The sequence below is a fragment of the Buceros rhinoceros genome, unplaced genomic scaffold (genome assembly GCF_000710305.1).
Source record: "Buceros rhinoceros silvestris isolate BGI_N320 unplaced genomic scaffold, ASM71030v1 scaffold13566, whole genome shotgun sequence".
Taxonomy (NCBI): Eukaryota; Metazoa; Chordata; class Aves; order Bucerotiformes; family Bucerotidae; genus Buceros; species Buceros rhinoceros.
Window position 1 is genome coordinate 8,839 of NW_010419416.1, and position 16,152 is coordinate 24,990.

General features: G+C 40.8%; 1 protein-coding gene across 1 annotated transcript in view; it reads left to right on the top strand.

Annotated features, from left to right (window-relative positions):
• The first annotated feature begins 317 nt into the window (after nt 1-317).
• KIAA1598 (KIAA1598 ortholog) overlaps nt 318-16,152 on the top strand; it is a 52,899-nt gene continuing 37,064 nt past the window's right edge. Inside the window, 4 exon segments of the mRNA XM_010138910.1 lie at nt 318-365; nt 7,650-7,710; nt 12,837-12,931; nt 15,064-15,232. Of these exon segments, the coding sequence (XP_010137212.1) occupies nt 12,845-12,931; nt 15,064-15,232 (256 nt within the window). The 5' untranslated portion in view covers nt 318-365; nt 7,650-7,710; nt 12,837-12,844.

Here is a 16,152-nt window from a genome sequence, read left to right on the forward strand (position 1 = left end):
TGGGTTTAAAATGGTGACTGGAAGCCAGTACATTCACCTCGTAATTTTTGAACTCAGTCAATGAGATTGTTTAACTCTACATTGATCAAAAATTGATTGTTTTGGGAGCCACCATCTTTCTCACTTTCCAATTACTGCGAATCTAGAAGAGTATCCAGTTCATCCGTAGGCTATTAACGAGATTTATGACCCATGTTATTTAAGAAGTCTGTGTAAATAGCCAGAAGAGCTTTAAAAGGAATGAAATGGAAAGCTAATGTGTGGCAAAGGAGGTGCTGCAATATTAACTTTCTTTTTTTTCTCCTTCTGTAGCTATTGGCGAATATGAAGAGCTTAGAGCAGAAAATAAGAAAACGAAGGAAGAGGTTTGTATCTATTGATTATTTCTTTAATAATAAAATGCTAAATATCAGAATACTATTGGCTATGGCAGGTTGTTCTCTGCTTTTGTTAGCTCAGCTGATTACTTATAGGAACAAGTAATACTTAGTACTTGTATGTATTCAGGAGCAATGAATTCAATTCCCAGCAACTATTCTAGCTGTCCTACTCCAGAAAAGTTGCTATAAATATATAATTTTTAATGATTGCTGCTGTAGCCAGTTTGCCTACGATGACAGTGTGAGTGTAGACCAGCTCAAATGTTCAGATCTTCTCAGGAAAACTTGTTTCTCTTGGATCTAAGCCTAGTTTTTCTTTGCAACTTGTTTTGCACAGTGGGACTTACTGAAAAGAAAATAGAAAAAAGAAAATAAAGTCTTCCCCACCCTTGCCAAAGAAACACAAAAACAAGAAGACCAACCAAACACAAAAAAAACCAACGCAGTTTTTAATAGGAGAGCAAGGTGTCTTATCTCAACTTGCAGAATGGAACTGCAGCGTAAAGCAGATTTGCAGCATATCACACACCCTTCTGTGAACTGTGTGCCTGCCCACCTTGAAAAGAAGCTCTGAATGTAGGGACTGAACTTCATGCATTGTTGCAGGCTTCATTTTTTCGTGTTCATAGATGCTGGAGTAAGAAATAATGACCGCTTTCTAGATTGCTAATTGTAATTATGATGAACTGTCTTTCTAGTAGGAAATGAAGCACATTTGGTAAGGTATCTCTTCTCACCCAGGACTCCTGTTCTTTCAACACACCTGCTGCCTCTGCTTTCCCAATGGGAACAGAATGCTGAGACAGATTGGAGGCAGTGCTGTGTTCCATAAATCCATGTCAATGTGCAAAAGGTTTTTTAGCAGATATCTGCCGAAAGAAGCTGTGGCCACTAAAAGCCTCTTATCAGCTCTAGATAGTGAGGAAGGCAGATGAGTCGGTGCAACACTGTATTGTAAACAGAAATTTCTCCATTTTCCAGTATTAGCAGGCTGAAGATAGAAGAAACATGATAGTTTTCAAATCCCTGTGAGCTGCTGAGGCACGTGGGCTTAATTTAGCTTTTTGTAAAGTAATTTCTGAAGCGTCACTTTTAGCCTAGTTGTTACGAACATTGCAGTTCAAGGCTGTATTGGGAAAGCCTTGTCCTTAACTACTTTCTCATTATTTAAGAAAACTTGAAGCTTATCTTCACGTTATGCTTCAGCAATAGTTATGTGTGTTTCCACTGAGCTCAGCATATTGTGCTTCACTCCTTCCTACCCACTGACATCCTTGTCTTTTTTACTGTGCTTGTTGCTGCATTCCCGTTCTGCTGTCCCCCAGCAAACCTGTCCTCTATTTCTGTTGTTCAGAAGACTGTGGCAGTTCATTTCCTAGAGCTCAGAAGAAAAGGAAAATGAAAGTGAGTTAGATGCAAGAGTCCATCTATCAGAGTATCCTGTCTCTGACAGCAACAGAGAGGAGGAGGGTAAGAGCCTGTGTAACACCTCTGTGGAGTACTCTTCCAGACTCCAAACCACTTGCAGCCTGGGGACTTCCTCAGCTGTATGTGGTTTCGGTGTGTTCTGTCCTCCACAGCTCCCTTCCCTGAATTTGTCCTGTCCCTGCCAAGCCTTTGCTGGTGGTTGGCTTTCATCACATGTGAGAAGTTCCACGCCAGGACTGCTCATGGCATGAAGAACGGGCTCCCCAGCTTTGCCCTTAGCCCAAGCCCTGCTAGCTTTGGTGTTTCTTCTACAAAGCTTTGTTTAGTTTGGAGCGTGAGGCAGGGAGTGGGGAGGCTTTTCTTCAGCTGCAGTTTTTATTTAGAGATTTTTTTTCTTCAAAGGCAATTCCAATGAAAAAATTTGTGAACGAAACGGAGATGAAATGAGATGTTCTGAAATTTTTTTTCTTGCATGCTGCTCTTCTTTCTTCCTTGCTCCTCTTTCTCACAAGACTTCTTTCCTGTAACTGCCTATCTGTAGCCACTCCTGTGTGTTTTCTTTTGTAGCTTTGTGTGATGTTTTTCAGAATACTTGCATAATAACTGAAAATCCTCCAACCCCAAGCACATGGGGATTATGTTCCCAGTTGGGAAAATTAGTTAAGCAGTGCTCAGGATGGAGGATTTTCAGTTGTTATGCAAGTATTCTCCACCCAAGAACCTCCATCCTGCAAATTGGTGTGCTTGTGCAAGCAGTCCTGCTTAATTGTTTAAGTGCTTGGACTCAAGTGGTTAAGTGTGAGGCCCTAAGTGCATTTCCACAAAAAAAACCCCCAAAACTCTACTGATACAGAGTTCATGGTTATGTTTGCTTATAGTGCCAATACTGGAAGAAAGTGTTCTTTGTGTTATTGCAGGGCAGGTAATCCTGACAGCTCATGAGCCTCTCTCTAACTTCGTATCTCAGTCCATGCTTTGCAGGATCAAACCTGATACTGGAGGAAGTGTAGCACAGGCTCTCTCTGCCTGCGGGTCTGGGAAGTTGTGGGTGATTTCTGTTCCGGTTTCTGCCACTCTCTGTCAGCATGAGTGTAAGCAAATGGATTATGTGGTCACATAATTGTGTCGATAGGAGGAAGAGAAACTAATTTTTTTTAGAAGAAGACTTGCAGACTATTTGTGGAAAGTACCAAGCGGGAGCTGGATAGCAGTCTTGTATGGGTGAACTTCAGACGTTCTCAGGGGAAATTTTTTTCTGTGTCACCACTACACTTGTATGTCTCTGAAAGGTGAGCTGTGTCATGGAGAAGTTATCCTGGTTTATACTGGAACTTGGTGGATAATGGGGAGCTAACTTAATATAAGGTGTAATCTTAATTTTTGAAAATTAGTGCTCTCTGTTCATATTTTTTCTTAAGATTAGAAAGTAAATTGGCTTTTACCTAGGTTACTTTGTTCAAAGCACTGCTGCTTAAAAGGATTCTAATAACCATGAACATTCAGGAGCAAAATATAAGGGCTTTGATCTGCCGATCTTTGAAACATCTTTGATCTCTTCCTCATTGCCTTTCTAAACTGCCAATTTACTGAGGCCTCTGGTGAGGTCTCTGAGAAAATTGGTGCAAGCATTTTTTAATTAGTATTTTTTACATACTTTCAAAAACTGGAGCAAAAATGACATTGACAGATTACTTCTCTGTGGTCATCCTTTTCATTGAAGTAGCCGCTTAAACACACATAGCGGTCCCCAGAAAACAGATAACCAATGCGCAGTTGTACACAAATGTAGGTAACGTAATATGCAGTTCTGACATATTCAGAGTCAGATCATGAATAAATATTTGACTACGTGCTAATCACACAGAAATGACTCTGAACACTGGTTTTGACAGTGTTTTGTCATGCTGCCAGTAGGGGAAAAAAAAGCAAGACAGTTTTCCAAAACCGTAGGTGTAATATGGTATCTCTGATACATCATTCATGGTGCTGGCTGTGTTAAAGCACATGCATAGAGTGGATTATATGTTTTGTCACCAAGTGGGAGTGGAGAAGAGATTCTGTCTTGATGACAAGCTCATTCTTTCTGTAAGTAGAGAACAGCAAATGTCATAGGATACTCTTGGAGTGCTGTATCAAACTCATCATTTTAGAACAAGCATTAAATCTACATAAATTTCACAATCTGTTTAAATGGGAAAGATTGTATCTTGTGTTGCTTAGCAATGGCTTAATTGACTATATGGCTACTACGTGAACTTCTTGCATCTTAATATCTGGGCTGAACAATCTCCTTCTTGTTTTTGCCCTTTGAAGTAAGTAGGAGCTTATGTGCAAAATAGTTGGCAAAAAAGAAGCCTGTTAGAAGAGAATAGACAAAAAACCCGGAACTCCCCGGAATTAGTGGCAGAGTCATTAGGCTGGTGGGAGCGGGTGTGCGAAGTCACTGAATCCACAGGCTTCTAGACAGTTGTGTGCCTCGACTTCCCAGCGTGATGCTGTAGTGCCAGTTCCTGTGATGGCGTGGTACCCTCCTGGTGCTGTGCTAGCTCCCAGTGCTGCTCTCCCCCTCGCTACAGATGCAGTATTTGGTTTGAATGCTGATCTTTGACATGTACATGATTTACTCGTCAGTAGTCAGTCAGAACAACAGTCCCCTGTGCTAGAAAGGAGAGTATTGCCTCATGTCTTGGGTACCTAGAAGGCAAAAATGAAATTGAGTGGGATTGGCAAAGCTCCTGAACTTGCTTCTGCAAAGATGAGTAGTTTTAAGGAATCATTCACAAAATGAGTTTTGGAAACTGAACTGTTACTTTGTTTCTAAAAATACAGATGAAATGTCTTTTTATCGTTGTTGACTTCTATTGCTGTTTCAGGACTGGAATGGGAATAGTGTCTATTGCCTTTGTGTTTTTTCCTTTTTAATTGGGATAATGGTGCTATAAATACTAGATTTAAAATAGTAAATAAAATGATATAAACACTTATTTTCCTCTGCAGAGAAGCTGGAACTTTTGACAAAGTTAAGTTAAAAACAGAAAAATGACTGACAATCGAGGAGTTACGGCTTCTTTTTTTCCTTTGAGAGTACTTGAGTATAGAGTTATCTGTTCATACTGACAAGGGAAGACTTAGTAAATACTTGAAAGCTGTTTTCTTCCTGACAGTTGTGTGTGCTCGATTGTTAGAAGTGAACAGTAGATTTTACAGTAGTGTTACGCTATTTGCCTTTTAATGTTTAGTGATGATCTTGTCAATTAACAGTTCTAGTGTATGCACCTCAAATTGCTTTTTTGCAAAGTGAATTTTGGTTGTGAATTTTGAAGGCTTTTGTGCAGCTTTTTGAGAGCAGCTCACATTTACAAATTTTGATATTTTTAAATTTTCCTGTTGCAAAGGAAAGGTCAATTTTAAGGGCCGTCTGTTTTTTTTGTTACGAAACTTCATTGCTTTATACGAGTTTTGTTTGTATAATTTCTAGTTTGAAATAATACAGGTAGTTAAAAGACAATCTCAACTCTTTCTAATTCTTTGATAAATTGGAGATACCCTAGAGGTTTTTTTCTGGTATAACTTCTATCATCTCTGCTTGCACAGGTCTGATTGCAAGACAAAAGGCAAAGTGCTTTCCATTGATCATTTAAGCAAGGGCAACAATCTCCTGCTCTCCTTTTCTTCCTGCATTTCCACTCTGAAGCACAGTAGCAACAAAAGGAAAATATTCAGAAAGCTGCAACTGGGAACAGGAGTTGCTCTGCAGAGACCCAAACCCGCAGACTCTGGTTGCACAGAGGAACGTGAGGCGATGAGGAGAATAGTCAGCTTGCCGTGGTCCGAGTGGAGTGCGCTCTGCAAATAGCACTCAGGGTGGAGCAGGTCACTGAACTGGCCCTTCGGCTGCACAGGGAAAGCTGTTACGCCTTGCAGCGTGGTGCTGGAGCCTTTCAAAAGGAGTTTTTCCTATCGTTGGGATAGGGAGTGTACTGCATCCTCTCCGTCAAGGTTTCCATTGGCAAGAAAGTGCCCTGTTCACTCCCACAGGTAGCAGATCAGATCCTTAAAATGCTAATTTTTCTGCTTTTTAAAAATTGAGCATTTGCTTACTTGATGTGCAGTGGGCTGAAAGCTTGCAGCGTGCAGAAAAATCCGTGGGTGAAGTATGCCAGTGTGGTTACAGCGTCCCTCTTGTAAACTATGAAGAGGCAGCAGCTCATACTGATCCCCCTTTTGCTGTGGAGCTGTGCTCTGCAGGATCATTCAGAAGTACTTTCTGTGTCTCTTACTGCCTTCTGTTCTCAGACTGCACTTCTGTTAGTAAGGTAAGGAAACTTTTTACTGGGGAAACTGATAGGGAGGGCAGGGAGCAGCAAGATTCATGCATGGATTTCCCTTCCCCGCCTCTCCTGTGCAAGAATCTCTGTACAGCTTCTTTGTTAACAAGATGAAATGGTGAGTCCTCGTCCGGCACCGCTTGCTCAGCACATCTTGCTCCTTCTGCAGCTCTGCCTCGTTTCACAGACCTTTACAGCAACTGTTAACTGACCTATTTCCCCCTACTCAGCCACGGTCCCTTTTCTCATCACCTCAGTGCCATCAGAAGAGAGATTGCTTGTTGAGCACAGCTTCTTTTGGTCCCAAGATACCCATCAGCAGTGGTTTCCAAAGACTGCATGGAGGCCGCCCCTGAGGTGGCACCAATGGCATTCTCTCCTTGCCCAAGAGCAGAGACTTCCTTGGGCCTCATCCAAGGTCTGATAGAAGAGCTCTCTTGGATTTGGCTGCCTCTGAATTGGGCTCTCCCCCTTCTTGCTACTTAACAGCAGGCTCCTTTCCCAGCTAGCTCAAAGTGGGTCCTCATGTGGAAAAACTGAAAATCGAGCAAAATCATTTTGTGATTTTTTTTTTTTTTTTCCCCTCCAGTTCTGACAATGAACAGATTGGAGTTACACTGTAAGGAGCTCAGTTGCACAGATCTCTTCCAGAAGTTAACTCATGGTCTTATGTTGATTTATTCCTGTGAACATACACGGCCGCATGTGAGGGGGGATGTCTGGTACGCTGTGTGTGTCAGCCTCACTATGTGCCAGTCACACTTCCCCCTGGGTCATGTGCTTTTTCCACAGTGTGGTTAATCACTGACTATGTCTCTTGTGAAGTTTACTCATTCCTTTGAGTTCTTTCCCTTGCTTGTAGAAGGGATTTTCTTGAGAAAAGTCTATTTAATGTCTGTTTTATTCTTTCTCTTTGAAGAAACTTTCCATCATAAGAATTATAGCCTTGTGTAGTATTATAATTAACCCCAAAATTAATAAAACTGTGATGGAAAATACTCAAAGTGTGAAAATGAGCGTCTTCCCCTCTTCAAGGCTGATGCTTTGCTCATGATGAAACTGAACAGCATATCCCTGTTTATTGGCTTTGAGATTTCCCTTGCACACGGTAAGTCTAGAAATATAGGTCAGTTTTCCAAGTCTATTTGTGTAAAGAAACTAGACTTAAAGCATGTTCTTGACGTGCAAAATACTGTCTTTACTGTAGTGTGGAACATGGATGACTGTTTATAAGAGTTTTGGATAATGTGGCTCTTCTAAAATATTTTCAGAGTAGCTCTGAACTGGAACCTAAAATCCAGTACAACTTGCCAGTTTGGTTAGGAAATACTCTGGGTAATTATTTTTTATACATAGTTGCCATCAATCTTACATGACAGAGCAAAAAAACCTGAAGCTTTGATAGGCTTCTATATACTATTGTGCTGGCAGTTATCTCTGATTTTGCATGTTGTGACTGACTGCGAATTAAATAACTGGGATCAATGTTTCATTTCAATTTTCTCTTCTACAGTGTGACAAAATCAAGCAAGAACGAGATGAGGCTGTCAAAAAACTGGAGGAGTTTCAAAAAAGTAAGCTGATAATGTTAGGTGGAATTTTTTGGTATTGAGATTTTTATGAACATCACTCTCCGTACTCTACAGCAGTGTTAAGAATGCTGAGATTCAGGTCCACTTGCTGTTTCTCCTCCAAAGCCTTAATTTATAAGGAGCTAATCTGGTGAGACTTTGACCATTGTCAGGCTAACTGCTGTCACAGCATTTATTTGCTCTGACATGAGTAGCCATTCTTAAGGCGCAAAGTGGTGAAAATGCAGTGGTACAAATGGTGGCTCTATCTCACCAGGATTCTGCAAGTGACTTTTGGAATAATACATGACCAGCAGGTCAAGAGAGGTGATTCTGCCCCTCTTACTCCAGTCTGGTGGGACCTCACCTGCAGCGCTGCATCCAGCTCTGGAGTCCTCAGCACAGGAAGCACATGAACCTGTTGGAGCGGGTCCAGAGGAGGCCACAGAAATGATCTGAGGGCTGGAGCACCTCTGCTGTAAGGACAGGCTGATAGAGTTGGGGCTGTTCAGCCTGGGGAAGAGAAGGCTCTGGGGAGACCTTAGTGTGGCCTTTCAGTGCTTAATGGGGGCCTATAAGAAAGATGGGGACGGACTTTTTAGCAGGGCATGTTGTGACAGGAAAAGGGGTGGTGGTTTTAAACTAAAAGAGGGCACTTTTAGCCTAGATATATGGAAGAAATTGTTTATGCTGAGGGTGGTGAAACACTGTCACAGGGTTCCCAGAGAGGTGGTAGATGCCCCATCCCTGGAAACCTTCTCAGTCAGGTTGGGCAGGGCTCTGGGCAACTTGATCTAGTTGAAGATGTCCCTGCTTACTGCAGGAGGGTTGGACTAGATGACCTTCGAAGGTCCTTTCCAACCCAAATCATTCTATGATTCTCTGATGCGCTTGTATTGAGGGGGATTTAATCCTATTGCTGAGATTACCATCATTATTATTATTAGCAATATTTTTCGTGAAGAAGGAGTAAAATTACTTTAAACATAGATCTACCAATAAAGGTTTTTAGGATGAACTGCTGCCTCTTGGTAATTTTTAGGGCAAGTTCTCTCTTGTCTGGGCTGTGAGAATGTCAATATTCAGTTTTATACTTGTATGGTAATGGTTCCATTGAAACCGTGTGGTGTCTGGAAGCAACAAAGCACATCTAATGGGAGTGGAAGTATCCTAGTGGAATAGCTCCTTAGAAGAGACAATTACAACAGGATTGTGGTCTGTTACGTCTGGTTTGTGCCAGTACAGTGAACTGCATGCTGAAGCATCAGAAATGTGGATGAAGTTAATGCAGGAGGAGGAAATCACATGGTCTGTACTTTTGTGTGACTGTATTAATAGAGGAATTTGCTCACTTCTATTTTATAATTGCTCGTATGGTACAGTTATGGAAAATAATTTAAAATCATCAGGAATCACCTACTGCCTTAACTGATCTTAGATCGCTGTTCTGTGAGGCAAGAATGTGCTCTAAGAAGTCTAATTCCTTCGGAAAAAACTGCAGCCCGTTTTGTTTCTGTTACGATACAAGGAATACCGGAGTGTGGCAGAAAATGTCAAGAAGTTAAGATTTAAAATTTGAAGTAATATTTGATGTTGTAAAATTTTATAGGTTTCTTTTATCTTCCTTTCACATTTTTAAAGGACATACCTTGTAAACATAGTGATAAAATGCCAGGAATATTAGGATTTTAAGGCAATAATAGAGCCCATTATTTAAACGACAATATAAAAGGCAATTATATTGATGAAGAGCTACATTGGCTTTGTGTCTGTGAATAAACTTGGCCTGTACTCAGCTTCTATTTGTTCTTCTGGCATAAACACATATTGTGTGTGATTCCAGTTTAATGGGGCCCCGTTTGTATGCCAAGCAGCTGCATTTTAGGCCCTATTGCGTGATTTCATAGCTCTCTGAAAATTGGTTCTATTGAGCACAAGAGATAGAAGGTGGTGGTGGGGGGGAAAGCTTCAACACACAATCATTTCTTTTCAATTGGAGCCAGCAAGGTTGATGACAACATGACCATTGTGTTATAATGATAAGACCACTAAGGATCTGTACCTCTCATCAAGGCTTTCACACAACAGCAGATACAATTTAATTCACTGCTCTGTCAGCAGTGCTGATACCATTATGCCGTCTGTCTCCACAGTTATAATCACTGTCCTCCGAGAAATGCAGTTGAAATGATCTTGAGCAGTCAAAGAAACTCTCAATTAAGGCTGCCACTTCCAATGTGTCAGATTGTGTCTTATGCACTTGGTACAATTTTCACTTCCAATCCTGTTTATTTACAATGTCTACCAGTAATTACGCTTAACATGTCATTTAGTGAGGGTGCCCCTGCCAAGGAGATTGTTGGGTGCTGCAGTACCATTGAGTGGGAGTTTCTCGCAGTCAATGCCATCAGCGGCTTTTAGTCCCTGATGGGATGCAGTAGTAATGTTGATAATGCAAGTATCGTGCTCATCAAGTCATAATTAGATGCCACTCAAATGTGCCACTTGTAATAACAGTGTTGATTCATGTTTTCTCGGTGACTGCAACTACTAATTAGTTAAGTGGTTTTTGGTTGGCCTGCATTTGCTGTGGATTATTATTACCCCTGAAAAAAACTGTCAAGGTTAGAGATGTTTCAGGCCACTTAGTGCTGCTTTATGAATTTTAATTTTGACATAATAAGAACTTTGGACAGACTTAGGAAATAATATATTTTTGTATTTAATTTGGAAAGATTTTTTTCCCCCTGAGTTAATCATAATTGCAGGTTAATTAAGTTTAAATGAACCAAGAGTAATTCCTAGTTCTGCCATGTGAGCCCGATCCTTGTTTCCTAACTTTAGCCTTGCTTGAGGCCATTAGGTTCTTGTCGGTAAAATGGGAGTGGCTCTGTATCCCCACTGCTCTCTCATCCTGCCCAAAGCATTTTGTTACTCCAAATTCCCAGAGCCAAGTACAATAAAAACAGAAGCGATACAGACGTGTGTTACCTGAAGCTTTTCCTCTCTTAACTTAAACGTAGCAGCTGGTATGGCATGCTTGGAGCAGATAATTTCTACAAAGTCAGAGAAAATAGGGGGGAAAAAAAGAAGCAGCAATCGAACAAAGAGGTGTGGTTGCTCTGCTGTTAGGAGACTTCATGTGAATGTAATATTTGGACCAAGATTTCTCAATACTCCGCCCTGCTTTCGTTGTCTGCTCATGTTTTGTAGAACTTGGTTCTTCCATGCAGCTGCTGATGGGACAGCAAACTCCAATGTTGTGCTGTTTACCTGTGATATTAAGGAAGATGTTCGTTAACATTAACCAAGCATCTGTAAAGCTGCAAAAATAACACTTAACAGCCTGCTTTATGCTGATGCCCTGTTTTGTAGTCATTAAGATGACATCTGAATGTCAAAGAGGATTTAAGTATCTCTCTTTAAGCATCTCTCTTCAGTATTTAGGCGAGTCTTGGAAGAGGGCAAGTGGGATTTTCTACCCAGAGGTATAAAACCACTTGGTTTTAAAGCTTATCTTCATGAAAATGAAAGGAGATACTAGAGAAAGTCCTACATATTTAGACTGTGCTCTTCCAGCCTTGTTCCTTCTCCAGAGTATAGTTCAGCTGCAGATAGTGCTTTCTGCACACTGAAATCCTGACACTGGGCTGAGGAGGAATCTCTGCCATGAGATGACTTGCAGAATTAGGGTCCGTGCTGCTGCTTAGGGTGGATAAGGGTGCCAGGAGCCAAGGAGGAGCTGCATCAATGAGCAAGGCGCTAGCTGTAGAAATAGGAAACTGTTGTTGCTTTTTGGCTTTGCTCCAGATCCTATGTGTGACCTGAAGCTTGTCACTTAAAAGACGAGTTTCAACACTAGTGAAGTACCTACATACTGCTGGAAGTTGAGGGGAATTGCAAGCCAAAATGTATCTGTGCTTTCACATTTTCTCTAGCTTACACGGGTATGCTGTGTTACCAAAGAGGAGTTGTTCCATAACTCTTTGGTCGTTCTAAGAATGTTGTGTATCTTCACCATAGTGATGTGAACCCACTGTAATAATAAGGATCCTGTAATTGCAAAGGACAGATGTGTCTCTTGCTCTTCCAGCTGTGATCTTAAATGTGGTAACAAGCCATGTATTTCAGATGCAGTCAGACAGTGCTCGCCCACGGCCCTGGTCTCCTGGAAGATAGTGTGTGTGCATGCTGGTGTCTGAACCTTTGTTGTGAACTCTGAAGATAGATTGTAAGATCATGGGCTTATTTTAGGGCATGCACAAGTAACAAAGAGACTTCAAATAAAAAACGGTACAGACGCTACGGCCATATAGCAATACAGAACTTGAGTTGTTCAGCTGAGGTTGTAAAAACTCGGGCAGTGCAGGTAGTGTGGAGTTTCCATCAAGACTGCATCCCTCAGGGTGTTTCCCAGCTGCTGCAGGTAGCTTCTAAGCTGATGGGGCAGAACAAGGAGTAACTGTACTGTGGCAAAGATTTGACTTCTTTAGAGCACGTGCTGTGAAAATGGAGTCATCAGTTACTTAACTCCTTTCTCCGTTTCCTAGGAAACTTGCCCCAGGCCTGTGCTATATGTCCATCCTGCAGCTGTTCTTCTACAGTGTTTTTAGCAAGTGTGATGATGCTAAAATACCATATAAATTTGAAGACTGAAGGATGAAAATCATGTTTGTAACTCACCTGGGTTAATCCTGCTGTTTAAAAATATCGAGATTCCAATCTTCTGAAAATGGTGTCCCTACCAAATTAAGAGGATTGTGATGACAATCTTAAGGGTCAGTCCTCGTGATCTCACTCTGATTCCTCAAGTGTTTTTGAAATAAAGATGATGAATGACCGTGGTCAGGGACGTTCCTGCCGGTGTTCTACTTTCATAAGTTTATGCTCAGTTCCCCAGTTCCCCTTCTAATGCTGCAGACAGGGCTTGAAAGAGTTGCTTAAAGCAGTGAACCAAATACTCAGTGTTCAAAACAGTTCCAGTCCGGGGAGATAATCTAAGTATGTAGTTCTCTGTATTTGACATGCTTACACAGAAAGTTAACAGAAAAAGATGTATTATTTCTGATCATGGGATGCATGTGTCAAGTGGAGGAAAATACTGACTAATTTCTAAACTCTTCCCCTAGTTTCTCACATGGTTATTGAGGAAGTAAACTGTATTCAGAACAATCTTGAAATTGAGAAGACGTGCCGTGAAAGTGCTGAGGCTTTGGCTTCTAAGGTGAGAAGAATTACGGTGATTCTGTTTCATCCGATTTGTTTTATTTTAACTATTAAATAATAAACTATTTTGTGCATGTCCCATGTATGTTTTCATATAATCTTGCAGATCTGTGAAATTATTTTCAAGTGGCAAAAGCTATAGCTGTATGTGAGATGTAAAATACAATTCCTGCCTTTAAACAAAAAAAAATTAATTTAGTTTCTCTTTTGAAACAGTAAGTCATGGACCAGTGTCTTGATATCTAGTTTTTATATGCATTTAGGTTAAATGGAAAACAAGTTTTAGAACTGTTCTCTGTGAGAGATAAAACAATAATGAGCATTTCAGTGTCTAAATAAAATGGAAAAAGTCAACCACTGCATTACATTTCAGGTGATTGTTTATGAAAGCAAAGCGAGGGCAGGGGAAAGGTGACCTCTGCTGCTCTGTTGATTGCGTCTAGTCTGATGAATTTAACAAGTGTGTAATTTTCTATATTCCATCTCATCAGAAGTGCATTATTATTAAAGAATGTTTTTATCTCTTTTATATATTTTTGGTTGTGTAAAATGCATCTGGGCCACTTCATCAGAAAATGGATTACAGCAATTTTGAACCAAATTTCATTAGCAATGCTGACTGCCCTTTTTTTCCCCCCCTCCTCTTCCCATCTCCTGCCCAGAGTACATCCTTAGATATGGTAAAAATCACACTAGCAAGAAATCACTTTAATTTAGATGCATTAGCAATGTACTTTCTGGAGGTATTTACTTAATTGTTTGCATAATGACACTATATTAGAATTCATAAGGTAGACAATCAGCATATAAGGAGCAAAAATGAACACATTTGTGCAACTTTTCTTCTTCTCCGCACTTTTCCTGTACTGCGCGTACAGGGGCAGTTGAGAGACTGGCTTTACCCCATGGGGCTGCTGGGCAGAGCTGGTTTGTTTGCTGCTGTGAGCAGACTAAACCATGTAAGGTTCCTCAGACCACCCTTCCCAGCTGCTCGGTTTCATTCTTTGAGAATGAGATGAAGAAGTTCTTGAGTAAATTACCCATAGCTGGGGGCCTGAGGAAAAGGGGGATCAAAGGGGGCTCATGTAAAAATTCAGAGTCAGTCTAACTGTATGGTGTATATTTTATTTGAAGCTAAATACTGGACTTCTGAAGTGCGTGTTGACTTGGACAGGTTGTATGTCATTAGTTTAAATTTCGGTCTTGTTCTTAGACCTGAACACAGGGACTGCTTGGCTGGTGGGTGGGCAGTCACCTCAACATATGGCTGAACACCCCTGAGACTGTGCTGAGCTTGCTGAGAGCTGCTGGCATGGGGTGTCTAGATGGAGGACAGTGAAAGAAGTGGTGAAAGTGAAACATTTGCAGCAATCCCTGTTGTTCAGTTTTTTCTGGCACCTTGATCACAACAGTGATGCCTTACAGAACCTCTTCTGTATCATCCACCAATGAGTCACGTATTAAGTGTCCATCCAACCCAGCATGGTTTCTGACGTGGTTTGACCCCTAAAGAATGGGTTTATGGTTCGGCTTTCATCTTGTGTATGTTGACTCTATGGTAATAATTCCTGAGAATTGAAAATAATTCAGAAGAATTTTGAGGTACTTCTGTCTGATTGGGAGTATGGTAGTTAAGGTGTTTGTAGTTTATAAGCAAAAAAAGGTATAAGAGGAGGTAAGAGTTTTTATTTGACCAATTGATACAGCTGGCAAAACCAGATGAGCTTTCAGGAACATGAGCTCTTCTTCAGGTCATTCAGTTTAGGGCTCATGTTGATGCTGGTACCTGCTTAAGAGAAAGGAACTGACACAGCTATGACAAAGAATGTGTAGCGTTAGGTCAGGTTGATAGTTGATTGATTCACTTTGAATCTACACAGGGTATTTATTAATCAGAAGTACCAGAGAGGAAGGAAGAGCATGGGTGAAGCACCATGTTGAATCAAGCCTTCTCAGAGGAGAAAGTAGACAAGCTTCCCATCTTCAGACCGTTTTAACGTTGAATCTAATGTTATTCTAATGTTACTTTTTTTGATAGATCTTTTAATGATAAGAAAAAACCACCTTTTTTCTTGTATAGCAGCTTAAAGATAGACTAACTATCTTCTGACTGTGCTTCTTGACTTTCAGCTGAACAAAGAAAATAAGACCTTGAAAAGAATTAGTATGCTTTATATGGCAAAACTGGGCCCAGAAATTATCACTGAAGAGATTAACATTGATGAGGATGATTCATCCACAGATACAGAAGCTAACGCTGGACCATGCAATTCTGTGCATTGTCAGCAGCAAATAAAAGGTAAGCGTTGTTGCTGAGCTTACACCACCACACAGGGCAGAAGTTGCGTATGGGATAGCAGTATTGGTTGGGACCAGAGACCTGTCTGGCTCCAAGTCATGCTGCTGAGAGAGGTCATTGAAAGATTTCCAGGAAAGGCTGTGAGACCTTGATAGGCTTGTAGTGCTTGTAATGGTGGATGTACAGCCTGCAAAGTAACTTACAGTGCAATAGGAAAATGAGATCTCCACAGCTAAGAGAGTTCAGTGTTTCCGCTTTGGTAAAAGAAGTATTTCCTCAGATCCTTAACAAAGTAATAGTTAAGCAGAAGGGCAAGGTCACCCTGGTACGGCTTCAGCTGCAATGTCACTGTTTCAAAGCTTGCAAGACGGGACTCTCCGTTTCCATTGTGTACCTTTGTGTGCACAAACTTCATTCGCGTTCCAGAGCTATTGCCAAACAAGCAACTTAAAAAGGGACTGTTGTTCTGGGTAAAATAGCAAGGCTTGGGAAGGTGGAAATACATCGGTGAGAGAAATCTGCGCTTTACTAAGAAATTTCTGGTTCCTCTCTGAAAGGCAATTCATATTTCTGTAACCCCAAATCTGCCTTTCTTTGTTGTCTAACTGTGAAGTCATTTGGGTTCTGTGAGTTGTTATATCATAGTATCCCAAAAAGGGGAATGTTTGCTTTCTGCAGCTGGTGACAGAAAAAGAAATTAAGTGGTTCACTTTTTAATAAAAGCTTTCCTTTTTTTCTGATAAGTTGCAACAGCAAATAACATTGAAGTAGAGCTGTCCTGAACTTTCAGCCTGACCTTGTTAATTGTTTTCTGTTTGAATGCAGCAGCCTCGATGAAGTGGTAGGAAGTATCACAGAGAAAAAAGAACAACTGTTTTAAAAAGTAAAAAAAAAAAAAAAACCAAAAACAAAAAACAAAC